The sequence below is a fragment of the Columba livia genome, chromosome 2 (genome assembly GCF_036013475.1).
Source record: "Columba livia isolate bColLiv1 breed racing homer chromosome 2, bColLiv1.pat.W.v2, whole genome shotgun sequence".
Classification (NCBI taxonomy): domain Eukaryota; kingdom Metazoa; phylum Chordata; class Aves; order Columbiformes; family Columbidae; genus Columba; species Columba livia.
The window spans coordinates 5,265,403-5,281,335 of record NC_088603.1 but is presented as its reverse complement, the minus strand read 5'-3'; the positions used below and the strand labels follow the sequence as shown (position 1 = coordinate 5,281,335).

At 47.7% G+C, this 15,933-nt stretch overlaps 1 protein-coding gene across 2 annotated transcripts; it reads right to left on the bottom strand.

Annotated features, from left to right (window-relative positions):
• LOC102097113 (zinc finger protein 260) lies at positions 1 to 6,253 on the bottom strand. 2 transcript variants are annotated; one of them, XM_065050326.1, is made up of 2 exons: positions 5,881 to 6,253; positions 1 to 3,737 (listed from the first exon to the last, which is right to left on the bottom strand). In XM_065050326.1, the coding sequence occupies exon 2, from the start codon at positions 3,428 to 3,430 to the stop codon at positions 1,514 to 1,516; it is 1,917 nt and encodes a 638-aa protein (XP_064906398.1). In that variant the 5' UTR covers positions 3,431 to 3,737; positions 5,881 to 6,253; the 3' UTR covers positions 1 to 1,513. The 2 variants fall into 2 exon arrangements, with proteins under 2 accessions (XP_064906398.1, XP_005511346.4); XM_005511289.4 differs by having other exon boundaries at positions 1 to 3,742; positions 5,881 to 6,252.
• Positions 6,254 to 15,933: the final 9,680 nt, after the last annotated feature.

The following is a 15,933-nucleotide window of genomic DNA, read 5'->3' as shown; positions in this document are numbered from 1 at the left end:
TTTTTCTTTAAATAATTTCTTTATTGAGAAGATATTAAAAACTATCAGCCATGATTTTCCCCACAAGCTGGGACACCCACACTGGCCATTGTCAATGGTGGAAGAACCAGTGATGACCAGGAAAACTACTGAAATTGACTCGCTGCCCTCTCTATGTGCAGGGACACAATAATACAACCGGTAAACCTTTCATACTAGTTCTTCTTCCTGGTAAAGATCTCTATGGCCCTATGCTAGGTTAATTATAAGAAAATAAATGCCAGACATCTAGTGAGAGTTTCCCAGTCCTGCAGTGAAGCATCTACCCACCATATGACCGAGGCCCATTTTACCAACAGGGGTGTTCCTTAGTCACACCCAGAACATCCTAAACTTGTTGTTTTCCCCTCTATGTCAGTCTTTTCTGCCTCAGAAATGAATCTCCACCAGGTTAGAGGGATTTGAGGGAAAGCTTCATATCAATAAACTTGTTTACAGTTCATAGGTGAAAGGACAGAAGTAGGCTGCCCTTTACACCAGGGAGAGGAAGGCAAAACATCCCAACAGGGAAGTAATTTCCAGTTCTATAGTCCATAAAGTCTGAAGATTTTTTCGGCTATTCCTGCTGCTTGGTTTGAATTCCCTAAGTCATGCCAAATAAAGTCAATATCTTATCAAGAGCTTCACAGTAACAGGTACAGAAGCATGAGACTGAGAACCAGCACTAGTATCAGCTCAACCTGGTGAAGACACCAATGTCTCTGAGACTTGTGGCAAAGCCACCTGCTCATCAGTGATGTAAAACCTGATGCTAAAAGCCATTCTCATTTACATCTGCGCAGTGGGGTTGCAGGGGTACAAACCAGAATACGGTCCGCTGGCCTCTGGGCTAGCTTTGGAAAAAGAGTCATTGATTTTACATAACTCACTTTTAGGGACCTGGCTTAAGCCAATCTGAGAGTCTGTTTTAGAGGATTAATTCTTAAAATCCTGGTCTGGCTGGCAGTAGTTTGTCCCAAATCTGTACCACTCAGTTGACTAGGGTCCATCAGCCCAGTAGGATCAAGGTGTGGATCAGAACTATATGAGAGGGATGAAGAGAGTTGGCCTCTGCTTTAAAACCTTGTGGAGATAGGAGAGGTTCCCTTCAGCTTTCTCAGAAACACAGTAACGTAATAAAAAGAAATCCTACCTGGTTCTTCTGGCTATATATTGCCCACACGAGACAATTCTGGCATCTACAACCTTAGCAGCCTTTGGAGGCACAGGCATACCATTATGAAGGATGCCAAGCTCTTATCTCTGCATTCCCGGTGCTCTGAGAAGGTTTCACTCTCCAGTCCCATCCCAGAGCTGTGAGCAGGTGACACCCTGAGGGTTGTCCCCAGAAAAGTTGCAGAGGTTTCTCTCAACCTCACTGTCCCTTCAGGTTGACTTCCCCACCCCCAGATACCCCACACGAGATGAGCAGAGTTTGTCTCCATCCCTCCCTTTTCCCAAAAGACTTTCCCCCAGAAGCAGGCCATAGACACACTCAGCTCTCCTCTTCACTCCTCATGGGGGCCAGTGCTCTCTGTTCAGTGTGGCGGGGTCCACTGCTGGTCCTTGTGGTCTCTCCTTGTCTCGGACAGGGAGCAGTTCCTTCCCGTGTATGGATTTTCTGGTGCCTCCTCAGGTACTTCTTCAGCCGGTAGCGCTTCCCACAGACCCCACACTTGTAGGCCCCACCTCGGGAGTGGAGGAGCTGGTGTTTAATCAAGTTGCGCTTCTGGGGGAAGCATTTCCCACACTTGGTGCACTTGCAGGGTCCCATGCGGACGTGGATTGTTTGGTGACGGAAGAGGTTGGCCTTCTGGTTGAAGGTCTTCTCGCACTCAGGGCACTGGTAGGGCTCCTCCTTGGTGTGAATCCTCTGATGCCGGACCAGATTTGATCTCTGGGTGAAGCTCTTCCCGCACTCAGTGCATTTGAAAGGCTCGCTCACATGGACCCGCTGGTGGCGGATCAGCTTGCGGTTCATGCGGAAGGACTCCCCGCACTCGCTGCACTTGTATGGCCCCTCGCTCGTGTGAATCTTCCTGTGTCTGGTCAGGTTTGATTTCTGATTGAAACTCTTCCCACACTCAGGACAGGGGAATATCCGTTCACCCTTGAGAGGTCCTTTTGCTGAGGGATCTTTCTTGGGCATGGATCTCTCCCAGTTGTCCAGCATCCCCTCTTCGGTGGGCCAATAGCACTTCTTCTGCTTCCTCTTTGGGCTTTGGTTCTTCTGGTGGCTGGTCTCCACACTGGGTTCTTCTTTAATTTGTATCCTCTGCATAGCACTGAGGTTTGGCTTCTGCCCATAATGCATCCCAAACTCAATGTTTTCCCGTGGTTCTTCCTTCACATGGAGTACATGGTTAACGGCTATGGGCTCTTCCCATTCATGCTGCCCATCGGCATCTTCTTCCTTTTTAATCTGTCTCCCCTGTAAAGCCATCAGTGGGATCTTTGGATCAAAGAGCTTTCCATAGTCCAGGTTTTCTGGTGGCTCTTCCTTGATGTAAAGTTTCTGGCAGGCTATTGCAGTAATATTTGCTATGTCATCAGTGGGTGGTTCTGGTTCCTTCTTCATCTGGATTTTCCAAGGAGGACTTTTTGGATTAGGTGGGTTTCTAGGTATGCTATATCCCTGGGCTACATCTCCTTCATGGGACATATTCTCCAACATATTCTCCTCTGACCTGAAGGCAAAATCAGGCTCCTCTTTAACCTGGATGACCTGGAGAGGCACACCACTGATATGTCCCTCAAGCGGCTTTTGCTTAGCATGGTTCCTCTGGTGAACGTTGAAGTATCGCTTGGTGCTCAAGCTCTTCCCGCACTCAGTACATATGAAAGGCCCCCCACGAAGGTGAATCTTCTGGTGGGCCAGCAGCGTGGCACTTTGCCCAAAGCACCTGCTGCAGTCTGGACATTTGAAGGGCTTCTCCCTCTTGTGGATCTCCTTATGGGCAGTGAGGGTCCCCTTCTTCACAAAGCTCTTCCCACACTCAGTGCAGGCAAATGGCCTCTTCTCCCTGTGGGTCCTCATGTGGATGTTGAAGTAGATCTTTGTGCTCAGGCTCTTACCGCAGCGGGCACAGACATAGGGACCACCCTTGGTGTGTGTCTTCTGGTGGGCAGCCAGACATATCTCCAGGCGGAAGCAGCGCCCGCACTCCCCGCAGCAGAAGGGCCTCTCTCCTGTGTGGATGCTCTGGTGGGTTGTGAGGTGTCCCCGGGTGGTGAAGCGCCTCCCGCACTCCCCACAAGTGAAAAGCTCCTCTGTCGTATGGATCCGTTGATGTCTTTTCAGGTTCCCTTTCTTGGTGAAGGATTTACCGCACTCCTGACATGGGTGTGTCTTTACCACCATGCGCTTAACCAAGTCCTTCATGGCAGCAGCACCCTGCACTGAGTGGTGCATGATGAGGCTGCCAAGCAGCCAACAGGTACAAAAAAGCCACAGCGTTACGAGGATGGACTGTCTGGGAAGATACAAAAACCATCAGGACACGCACATCAAGGTGTACTTTAATGGATGCACTTTATTCCCCGTAAGGGAAAGGGTGCTGCTGCTGGACGCCAGCTCCGGGCCAACAAGGAGTGTGTGGTCTTCCTCATTTCGCAGCCTCCTTCCACCTCAGCTTGCAGACACAATGTTTGTAACTCCATATCTTGCCACCTCTCATCTCCTGAAGAGGATTCCCTGGCATTCCTGGAGACCCAGATCACTGGACTGAAAAAATAAAGGGAAAATTATTAGGTCATTATTTCTTCTCCACCTGCTGTGTGCTCCTTGTAAACACAAGGGGTGGCACCTTGGCTGCTCCATGGGGGACTGAACCTGAGTCCTGTGAAGCCACAGACTCATCTGGGCTCCAGCAGACAGAGCAGGAACAGGTTAATTTCCCCTGGTGATGGGGGGACCTGTGATGCATTTGCATTGAAGTTCTGGCTCTACTATTGCCACACTAGTGATTTACTCCCAGAATAGTCCTCTGTCCTTTGACCAAGTAGATTTATAAGTAAATAAGTTACTTGATTAAATGCACTCTGCAGTAATTGTTGTAATTAGACCCATTTTTTATGAGTGACTGTGCAGCAACAAAAACCCCCCAATGTATTAAAAAAAACAAACTTGCAAAACTCAGTTGCTCTGCTTTGTCCTGGGTGACCTCCATGCACAGGGGAAGACATGTCTGTGGTGTCCTCGGTGGGCAGCTGGAGAAGTGACACATGGTAACTTTAAGTGACTTTGTCCCTTTCAAGAAGGTTCAATTGACAGTAGGGTCTGGGTCCTATGTATTTTTGTTAGGAAAAAAAAATAATCAGGGCCAACAGAGATGCAAGCAACATCTCTCAGAACTCTGAACTGCACCAGGGAAAAGAGCCAGGAAGACTGAAGGGAGGAAGATGGTGGTGCTGGAGATGACTGTCAGTGAGAGTATAGGTGGCTGGGAAGGCTTCTAATAATGGTACTGATGGCTGAAGGTGGGGGGCTGCCAAAATCACCAGTTATAGGACAAGCTGCCAGCAAGGGCATGGGTTGTCAGTGAAGTCCGTTCCTGCAGGTCTGGATCACTGGGAAGGCTGTGGATGAGAAGAGAAGTCCCTGGACAGCCTGTCATCGAGGTGTAGGGGACTGGGGAGAGGGGTTGCCATAGATGAGAGGACAAGTGACGGGAGATTTGGAGTATAAACATCCTAAAACAAGTGTGACGCACTTTACAGCTACGTGCTCCTCAGAGGAGAGAGGTCAGAGTGGTAAGTGAAGTGAGCAGCCACTTCAGATTTCAGAGGACAGTTGAAATGGGGAAAGCTATTTCAGATTTGGTCACACCGCTTGTGTTTTCCCTTCAGTTGACCCATCTGGATTCCCGCTGATTCTGGCAAGAGTCACTACTGAAGCACAACCATGGGTTGTAAAATACTGTTGGGTGGTAAAATAACAGTTGGGTGGTGAGACTGTCCCAGGTTTCCCAGAGAGGTGGTAGATGAACCATCCCTGGAGACATCCCAGGCCAGGCTGGACGGGGCTCTGAGCAACCTGAGCTGGTGAAGATGTCCCTGCTCATGGCAGGGGTGGCACTGGGGGAACTTTGAAGGTCCGTTCCAACCCAAACCATTTTATGATTCCATGAACAGTGCTCCTGTCCAAGCTGAATTCTCCATATTGGTACAGAGGAATCCCAGGAAAACAAAAATAAAACCCCAAACCCAATTACCTGCTTAGTTATACTGAGCCAAGAGAGACAAAACACACCCTCGGAACAGGATCTAAGTCTAAGGTTTGCTAGTGGCTAGGAGACACCATGGGTCCACACCCCATCCCGAGGTAGGGGAGCAGCTATGTGACACCTACAATTGGTTTTAACTCAGCAGACCAAGCCTCAGCATCAGCAGGCTGGAAAAAGGATTCAAAGAAGTTTAACAGTGTATTTTTACTGAGGAAGGTCATCAGCCTCCCACCACTGAGGACCCTCCTGCTGGGTCTGATGCTGAGGGGCTGCAGGTGTCCGTGGCCTCTCTCCTTGCCACGGATGCTCCCGTTGATCCCTTAGAGGAGACAACGCACCAGCAGCAGCATTTCAATTGCCTCTGGGTTTTGCCAAAAGCAACAAATCCCTGAATTCAGACCAGGGTAAAAGAAGAAATTCCTACCTACTTTCTTCGTTTATTATTATTATTTAAATTAATTTTCAGTATCCAGATCCTACAGATCCAAATCCTGCCTTTACTTCCAGCTCTGCAATCCCCGGTCTCTGGGTTTGAATCAAGGGCAGAACCAGACCCCAGGGAGTCGCTTCATCTTTTTCTTTCCTTTTTTTTGGGCTACCCGGACAAATCAAGGGCGTTTGGCCGAAAGCATCTTACCTGAGCTGGCCATCAACCTCTGGCTGGCATTTCTCTCCTTCAGGGCATTCCCAATGGCACAACAGTGTTTGCGACTTGGCTGCAAGTTGTGTTGCAGCCGCAGCTGGGCTGACCTAAAGGAAGTCTGTGGCCAGAGCAGTGAGAGCTACCGGAGGAAGGGTGAAGAGAGACAAAGACAAAGAGCAAAGGTTGAAGGAGCAAGGGGAGGACAGGGGAGATGCTCTCGACTCGCAATGCTGAGACGGATTTTCATGCCACCACCAAGGTGTTAGCGGGAGCTCGGGGAGGGAGAGCAGAGGAATTTCTCCCTGATGTGCCTTTCTTCTGCACCGCTATATTGGTGGGAAGCTGGAAGGGTCCCCAGCTCGCACTGCCTTCTGGGAATTGTAGTTTCCCCCAGCATCTCTGGTCCCCCATCCTGCACTGGCAGCCAGAGGGTCAGGATCAGGCCATTTCTCTCCCAGCTCCAGCTGAGACTATTTGCCTTTTTTGCCCGCCCCCCCCCTTTTTTTTAATTGTTGTTTTTGTGGGAAGGAAAACATCCCACAGTGCTGAGAGCATCCTTCCTCCCTCCCAGGCTGATTGTCTGGGACTTGCTCCAGGAAGCATCAGGAGAGGAAAGATGCATTTCAAGGAGTACTTCTGTATCCATAGCAGTTGCAACCCCCCAGGTGGGAGGCAGCAACTGAGGCTGGTTCCTAGTTACCAGCAAAGGATCCCTTTTAACGCTCAGTGAAAGCACAAAAGGAGCATGCAGATGTGACAAAGCTGGACACTCAGGCATATGGACTTGATTTAGCAGAGTGATGAGGAGCACCTGGTAGAGGCTGAGCCTCAGCAGGACCTCACAGGAAGTGCCCAGCCCTTCCTGGATCTGCCCTGCACAATGAGGCTTAGAGACTCAGCAGGAAGCTTTAGCCCAGGATGCTTCTCTGGGAGGGTTTTAGGTGCATATGCATGACAAAAGGCTGCAAACATGCTATTCTCCTCCTCTTTGCTTCAGGGAAACTGAGGCAGGAGATGGTGAGGTGCCTGGCTCAGACCACTCAAGGAAGTTCAAGGTTACAGGGTCCCTGCAGTTCAGATCTAGTCTACACATTGCATATGCCTTGGAACAAGTCTGCTGATGTACTTCCTACCCCAGTATAAACCAGCAGTATGAGGCAGCCGCATTACTATGAAGATTCAAGAAGAGACTGGACACACGGTGTGAACTGTGAGGTTGTCACCTGCAGGGACAGGAGTTGGACTCGATGATTCTCATGGGACCCTTCCAACTCAGGACATTCTATGGTTCTATGATTCTATGCTGCTACATGTCAGCTTGTATCCCAGTCCAATGAAGGAAGAAGCCATACAAATCCAACCATCCTTATACCAGTGCATGCACAACATTCAATTTGCTCCACTGAAGATCTCAATGCATGGAAGTGACACAGCAGGTCCCAGTGAGAAAGGAGAGACCATGATGGTAGCGTGAGCCACAGAAGACCTCAGTTATGGTGAAACAAGTTTCATCTTGTGCAGGACTGCTTAGGAAACATGTCCTCCTTTTCCATCCTTCCCACTTCTTCACCTTCCCACAAATCCTGCCTCTCCCTGGCACCCAGCAGTTGGGATGCTGCCAGCGAGTGGCTCCATCAGCTGGGTCCATCTTGGTGTGAGTCAGGACATGGATGAGGGGCTCACCTGGAGCAGCTGGGGGGACCATTTGTGTGACTCCTTTGCTGCCAGAGAGATCGGGAGGAAGGGGCCAGGATTGTACTGTTTCAGCTGTGTTGGTGTCCATTTGTCTATCAAGGCACAATTTACCTTATTCTAAAGTGGATGCCTCTAGTAGGGCAGACGACATATGTCATCAGAGCTCCTCTTCCACTGACATCCACGTTTTCCCAGGTGAGTCCCCCCACATCTCATGGTCTCCTTCAAACAGACCAGACTTGCTCTCCCCTCAGGCTCATATAAAGCCCCAAAGTCCAAGAAAAGATTGAACATGCCTTGGTATGACCCCTAAGTTTTGCTCATGTGGTCAAAAATAGACTCAGAATGCCTCATGGTCATCTCCAAAGGGGCTTCATAGACAAAACTGTCAGGGCAGGGTTAGGCTAGGTCCAAAAGTTCCTCTTCTTAAGCCCAGTTTGGAAGTGGTGACCTCTCAGTCTGCAGTCTCCGCTTTCCTGGGGAAACCCAACTGGGAAGTGAAAAAAAAAAGTATCAAGAGCTGCAGCGACTCTACCTCTACAACATACCACTAGATGCCAGTGAAAGCTCTTCCCAGCCTGCTCCCACTTGGAAAATCCCACGCTTTTGGCAATCTGATTTGTTTCATTGTATTTTTCAAAAGGTAATCCTTCATTTTTGATTTAATAAGGTCTCTTTGCAACTCGGAATTTGGGTAATATGTATAAATATATGTGCAAATTTACCTCCTCTCTGTTTCACTCTCTTTCTCAAATATATATCTATATATATATTTGCCTTTGCTGTTATTTAGATGAGGACTTGCTCCCAGTGTCTCCCCACATGAGGATCTGACTCCCATGCTCCTTTCCTCATCCCCCTTCCTATCAAACACCCCAACTCTTCAAACTGTTCACCTACTAAATTCTGTGGCCGCCACATTGTTACCTGATGTCCTGACATGGTCAGTCACCCTGAGAAACATACAGGTGCTGGCATGGCCATGTCCAAGCCCCGTCCTGCTCTGGGAGATGTTTCCTGATATCAGGTGACCAAGAAGCAAGATATAGGTCCAGCTTACCTAGCTATGGGAATAATAACCTGGAAGAACAGACCTGCATGGAGCTGGAGGGGGTCATGGAGCAGAAGCAAGTCAGTGCAGTAGTGCAGAAAACCGGCTTGCATATGTTTGGTGTTTAGTGGGAAGGTGAACTGAATGAAACTTGGAGATGCTGCAGTCTTAGGAAAGGGTAAAACAAAAATAAAAATCCCACAGTCCTGTACACCAGCAAACTCTATGCTGCACTTCCCTACTGTAAAGATCAGTATAGGACTTAAACAACCTCACATTTTAGGTTTTAGTGCCTGGATCTCTGCACTTCACAGAAATTATTCTGTCCTACGTTACCCACAGATGTTTGCGTGAGCTTCAAGCCCTCGACCAGCCTTCAGGCTTTGCACACACCTTGGTTAGTCAAGGTCCAAGTAGACTGGACTATCCTACAGGCTCTCTGTGTGAACTCAAAGCTCAGCAGCTACTCAGGGTGCAGGAGTGTGTGTGTTTGTGTGGCCTTTCAGTACTTAAAAGGAGTCAATAAGAAAGACGGGGACAGACTTTTTAGCAGGGCCTGGTGTGATAGGACAAGGGGTGAGGGTTTTAAACTAAAGGAGGGGAGATTCAAGCCAGAAATGAGGAAGAAATTTTTTATCTTAAGGGTCGTGAAACACTGTCCCAGGTTTCCCAGAGAGGTGGTGGATGCCCCATCCCTGGAGACATCCCAGGCCAGGCTGGATGGGGCTCTGAGCAACCTGAGCTGGTGAAGATGTCCCTGCTCATGGCAGGGGTGGCACTGGATGAGCTTTGGAGGTCCCTTCCAACCCAAACTATTCTATGTGTGTCCTTCATGTGCTGGACACAACCCATCTCCCATGGCAGAGGACCACAAGGCTTAGGAACATCTCACCCTTTGGACAAGTTGTGTTTCAGTGTTGTGTTCTCCTCCAGCACCCAGTGCACCTCTCACCCTCTGAAGTGCCTGATGCTCACTGACATTGAAGACAAGATGTTCTCCTTGACTGAGTAATGGTCTGATCCAGTTTGGTAATTTCTGTGTTGTTTTTTTTCAGACAAATTCAACTCTGTGTTTGACCAGCCAACCGTATCTGTCAAGGCTACGTAGGAGCAGTGAGAACTAAATTTAAGCAGAGCTGTCATATGCTCCAGTGCCTGATTAATTATACAATGAAATAAAAATGGAATTTGGTAAAATAAAGGAGGAGGGGGAAATGAAATATTCACTCTGCTTTAGAAGCAAATATTGCTGCAGGTTTTATTAAAGATGCCACAGTTAATCACATCAGGAGGCTTGAGGGTGTGAGGTGGCTTGTTGTGCTGGGTACACACAATGCAGGAGGGTGGGACAACGTGACAGGGAGAGATAAGGGAGCTGGCAGCCCAAAGAGTTATTTGTTCAGGTGAGTTCATGACTGTTCCTGAGATTTGCAAACATGATAGGAGCCAGCTACACTATGGATTATTTTTATTATTTTAGGAACCAACTCTTACAGCAAGGCAAATATGAAAAAATAGAATAAATAGTTTAAATGACAAGTAATTTTTCATGCTATTGTAACCTCCCTGCCTTTTTTAATTGTGTTTGAATATCTGATTAGAAAGAAAAGCTTTTCTTCTTTTTCCAGCCCACATCTCCTACAGATTCATTGCACAGGCCAAGCCCACAGCTTCCCATCCTGATTCCATGAAAATAACTGCAGCGTCTGTGGCCACTTCCATACCCACTATGCTCATCTGATTACAGCTTGAAATTAAAATCAGTTTTAAGCACAAATGTGACCCCAAATCAGAAACCACTCCTTGCCCTGCTCACTGTGCCCCAAGTGCTGTCAGGGTTGTGGGATCAAACATCTTCAGGGCTGCTACATGGTGAGAAGGAAACTTGGATGCTACAAAGACCATGGGACTGAGCCCCACACCAGTCACCCTTTTATTCCCAGAGTCCCAGTCTCCCCACCTTCTTTGCAACTTTCTTTCCCAAAATCACAAGTCCATCACAAGATAACCTTTTTAAAAAACTAGCAAGGTCTAAATGACCTGGCCAAGGTTGAACAGCACATCCGTAGCAGAGCAGAGAAGCATCTCAGAAGCTGGTGTGAGGCAGCACAGCTCTGCTCCTTAACCGAGCGGCCTAACACAACAGCTGCTATCCATAGCTATTATTCTCCTGGCTTTGTTCTTCTTCCACAGATAAACCCCTTAGGTCATCCCTGTCCATAAGCACACGCCATAAAGTTGTAGCTACTTGAGTAGTGAGTGCTACATGCCCTCTAATGTCTTTCATTCCCCGCATCCCACTGAGAGGGAACCAAGCACTCATGCTGCGCACTGGTAGGTGTCTTCCAAGTCCAGATTACAAAAGTGGAGTCTGGGCTGTGCTGGTGCCTCAGTTTCCTTGTCTAGAGGGTAGTATGGGCAAACCAGCTGCAAGAAGAAGCCTTTGCTTTCAAACACCTGCAGCAGAGCTCGGCTTCCTGGTAGCGACAGGAGCTTATATTCAGTGGAGAAATTTCAAGGGAGTGATTCATCTGCTCTAATTTAGACATATGCCACAGGCTGAGATGAATCACACCTCAGGCCTGCTTGACTTGGTTCTGCATGCTATGTAGGGAGCCTGGCTCTGGCACAGATGTCCGAATGTTGCCGTATAAATTCTGCTGTCTGCCACCTGCCCAAAGGACTGAACCTCAATGGACTGCCTCCCCTCTTCTCCTGACTCTTGCCCACTCTGCTTCTCTCTGGAATTCATCAGTGGAGACTAAAGGAAAGAGGCAGGTGTGAATTTACCCACCAGGAAGTCAGGGACGTGTTATCCCTCCTCTGATGCTGCCCATGTCACAAGATGCAGGGCTTGGGGGAACCCCAATGTACCCTGCTGCTTACAGCCCTGAGAGCTGCGAACAGCAGTGGGACAGCTGCAATTAATAATAAACATGTAACTAAATTCCCTGGGCTGCCTGGAGAGAGCTTGCTGTGCTGATCTTTCTCTTTCCTTGTCTTCTGGCTTAAAAGATCACGGTATCAAAGAGAATCATACAACGGTTTGGGTTGGAAGGGATGTTGAAGATCCTCTAGTTTCAACCCCCCTGCCATGGGCTGAGACATCTTCAACCAGATCAGGTTGCTCAGAGCCCTGTCCAGCCTGGTCTTAAACACTCCCAGGGATGGGGCATTTACAAATTCTCTGGGCAGCCCATTCCAGTGCCTCACCACCCTCATGGTGAAGAATTTCTTTCTTATATCTCATCTAAATATACCCTCTTTCCATTTAAACACATTACTCCTTGTCCCATCACTACATGCCCTTGTAAAGAGTCCCTCTCCAGTTCTCTTGTAGGTCCCCTTTAGGTACTGGAGGCTGCTATAAGGTCTCCCTGGAGCCTTCTCTTCTCTAGGCTGAACAATGCCAACATTCTCAGCCTGTCTTCACAGGAGAGGTTCTCCAGCCCTGTGACCATCTTCAGTTCCCTCCTCTGGACTCGCTCCAACAGGTCCACATCCTTCTTATGCTGGGGACCCCAGAACTGGATGTAGCACTGCAGGGGGGGGTCTCACCAGAGCAGAGGGGCAGAATCACCTCCTTCCACCTGCTGGTCACACTTCTTGTGATGCAGCCCAAGATACGACTGACTTTCTGGGCTGCAAGCACACATTTCAAGGTCAAGTTGAGCTTCTCATCAACCAACACCCGCAAGTCTTTCTCCTCAGAGCTGCTCTCAATCCATTCTCCACTCAGTCTGTATTTGTGTTTGGGATTGCCCCAGCCCATGTACAGGATCGTTCTTCCCTCCCTGCACTGCCTTCTAGATAAATCCTCCTTGTACTAAAAATATATCCTACAAGAGGAGCACTACCTGGTCCCGTGAACCAAGCAAAATAGTAACTCCACACTGAAATGCTCTGTCTATGCTTAGAAAACGCCCTTTGGCACTGGGCAGTTATCTTCTTTCAGTTGCAATTTGATTTAATCTCTCTGGTCCCGTCTAACACCGCTCCTCAGACTCACTCCCTTTCACTTGAGAAAGGGTAATCAGGATTTCTCTCTATATAAACTCTACAAGACTTAATAAGGATAATAAAGTCATTTTTAGAGGGTAGCAATGCTCACATTTTCAAAGTGGTTTTATCTACAAAGGACCAACTAGCTGCTGAAGAGGACAATCCGAGCAAGACCTTTCTTAAGCTTTTTTGACTTCCTCAAAGGCCCAGAGAGTAGTTCACAAATTTACTTCTAAATGATGTGAAAGGCCAGTGGAATTAAAGTTTTTGTTCCTTCAAGCCTAGCTGCTGTCATGGTTAGAACGTTCTTTTTGCTGACGCATTGAGAAAACCCTTTAGATTCAAGACAAGCAGCATTAAAAACCAGACTTGGAGATGAAGAAATGGGGTCTTGTGGAGTTACAGGAAGATGTGGAAGACAGTGCTTTGAGAAAAAATGTCTAGGAGCCCTCCTGCTCAAGGGCATTTAGGACCAGTTGCTCTCATGCTCCTAGTGATTCAGCCACCACCCTGAAAGGAGACTCCCAGACCATTATTTGTACTTCTGTGTCCCCAAGGCTTCACATTGCTGCTGGTTAGCCACCGTGAGAGACCCAGCAAGGAGGGCTCTTGGCTGTTTTTTATAAATATTTAGCATCTTGCCCAGGTGGGGAGTCATGGTAAAGTGCCCATGTTTCCAGAGTGCAGGAGTTTGCAGCGTGAGCTTACAGCAGTCATGAAGATTTGTTGAGTGTCTGCTCAGGGGAGAAGAGATTTTTGACATTTAAGGGCTTGTTTTGTTTTCTTACACTTCTTTTAGAGGTGGAGAAAATGAGTGGCACCCTGGTTCTTGTATTTTATTTGGTACTTCAAAGGAGAGGATGCTTTAAAGGTCAGAAAACAGGTCTGGCAATGAAAAAAGCCTAGTTTCCTTGTTAGCTGCTCAGTCAGGATGGGCCATGACATGCTGTCTGGCAGCTGCAGCTCTGCACAGCATCAGAAACACCTTCCCTCATCTCTCATGCTCTCCTCATTTTCTTTGGAGCAAGCTAAATCCTTTATTGGAAGGAAAACTTTGAGCAAGCACTGGCTTTCAAAATTCACAAAATGCTGACATTCAACACCGATCCTTTGCAAAAGCAGAATGGATGTGAAAACAACCTGACCAGCATTGTACTTGGAATGTATGATTTCATTCTCTAAGCAATTAATTTGCAGCTCTTGAAATCAGCTTGTTTGCAGGCATCAGAGTAGGACATCTTGCAATAACAACAGAAATACATGGTGTTTTTAGTACTAATCTGCAGTCTGAGGCCATACATCATTAGCCAAGGGTATGGATCAATGTTTAGTGTCCAGCCAGCAGCTAGCGATAAGCAGAATGCACCAAGGGTCAGCACTAAGTCCCATATTGTCCAGCATGTTCATGATCTTCAGTTAAGAGGAGGAAGAGGCTGCCCAGTGAGGTGGTGCAGCACCCATCCCTGCAGATTTTCGAGATACAGCTGGATAGAGCCCTGAGCAACGTGCTCTGCCTTTGCAGCTGAGCCTGCTCTGAGCAGGAGGCTGGGTTGTAGAGCTCCTGAGATCCCAGTCTGAGCTACTTTGCGATCCTAAGATCCTATGACCTGGATAACACTAGAGTTACTCTCAGAAAATCAGCAGGTGACACAAAATTAAGGGCCTGGCAGAACTGTAATTTAGAGGGACCTTGGAAGCCCACAGAGAAGCTGAGGGACCCAAGTTTATCTAGCCAGGTGACATGAGGCTGACTAGTGATCTCACAGCTACCTGCAATTACTTGCAGGGAACTCACAAAGATGTTGTAGCCATACTCTTCTCAGCAATGGCAGATGATATAACCAACGGTGGTGATCATAAGTTGCAGCCTGTGAAAGGCAGGTGAGGCATCAAGAAAAAACCTTTTCCTTAGAGAGGTGATGCACGAGAACATTTTCCCCATGCTTGAATCTGTTCTTTTGGACATGCCAGAGCACAGCAGTGCAATTCTCCAGAGGTGAGTGGTCATCTCTCCATGATATCAAGTACCAACGATATTTTTTCCCTGTCATTGAAGAGAAGCCCCATAAAGCAGCGGAACATCTGAGCACATCGTTGGTACCTGGGTCTGTCTCGCTTCCCTGGCAATCTGGTACTGGCCTGGGCTGAGATGGGAAATCAGAACAAGACTCGTTTTGCTACCTCTTCTTTCATTTATTTCATACGTCGTACGTAGATTTATTTTATGTGTGTACATATAAAACCCTGGGATGTCCATGATGATATCAAATTTGTTCTCCAGTAAAACTGACTGAAGTTCAACAGATAGTTTATTCCTGTACTTAAAGGGATTTCACAGAATCACAGACTGATTGAGGTTGGAAAGGACCTCTGGAGATCATCTGGTCCAACGCCCTGTCAAGCAGGGCCACCTAGAGGTGGTTGTCCAGGCTCATGTCCAGATGACTTACAGGCTGCTCAGGGAGGTTGTGGAGTCTCCTTCTCTGCAGACATTCCAACCCGCCTGGACACTTTCCTGTGTAACCTCATCTGGGTGTTCCTGCTCCGGTGAAGGGATTGGGCTGGATGAGCTTTTGAGGTCCCTTCCAATCCCTGACATTCTGTGATTCTGTAATTTCTACAGTTTTAAGTAAATAAAAAAAAAAAAAAAAAAAAAAAAAAAAAAAAAAAAGCTATTGCAGTCTAAGAGTTGTCTCAGCTTTAAAATGGTGAGAATGGATGCTCTTCAGCCACTCTATTCTGGGCTACACAGAGGACTTCTCCAACTCCCTAACTGATAGAGAAGTGCGATAACAAGTCTCATTTAATGTGAACCCAAGCACTCATCTCCTGCTCAGCGGATTGGGCTGAGTTAGTGTTTTGTGCTGCAGAACTGAAAACGCAAGAACTTCCAACACAAGCAGAACACCTTTGTTGGAAGCTAAATTCCCTGTGGTTTCTCCAGGACTCCATCCATGCAGCAGGAGCTCTCAGTCCCCTCTCTGCCTGTGTAAGCAAACTGCCGTGATTATATAAACATGGGTTAGATCCCTGGAGACCAAAGTGCTGTTAGCGAATCTGTGGATGGCTGCCCTGTTGAAAGGAAAGGATAGTGCTTATTAACAGCATAAGCACCATGAAAGAAACCTTTGAAGTGCCAGAGCTTTGCTGTTCTGCTATTGAAGTTGATGAGAACTTTCATACTGGCTTCCGCTGGAGTGAAACTGGCTCTCTCCATTGATCTTGAAATATATACCTAGGCAGAAGAGAGACTCTGATCTTCCAGTCAGTCCGTCAAATTTGCTTAGGTCAGAACTCTT

Bases quoted from the DNA above. Each gene is read 5' to 3' on its own strand.
- LOC102097113 (XM_065050326.1), bottom strand. From the start codon at position 3,430: ATGCACCACTCAGTGCAGGGTGCTGCTGCCATGAAGGACTTGGTTAAG.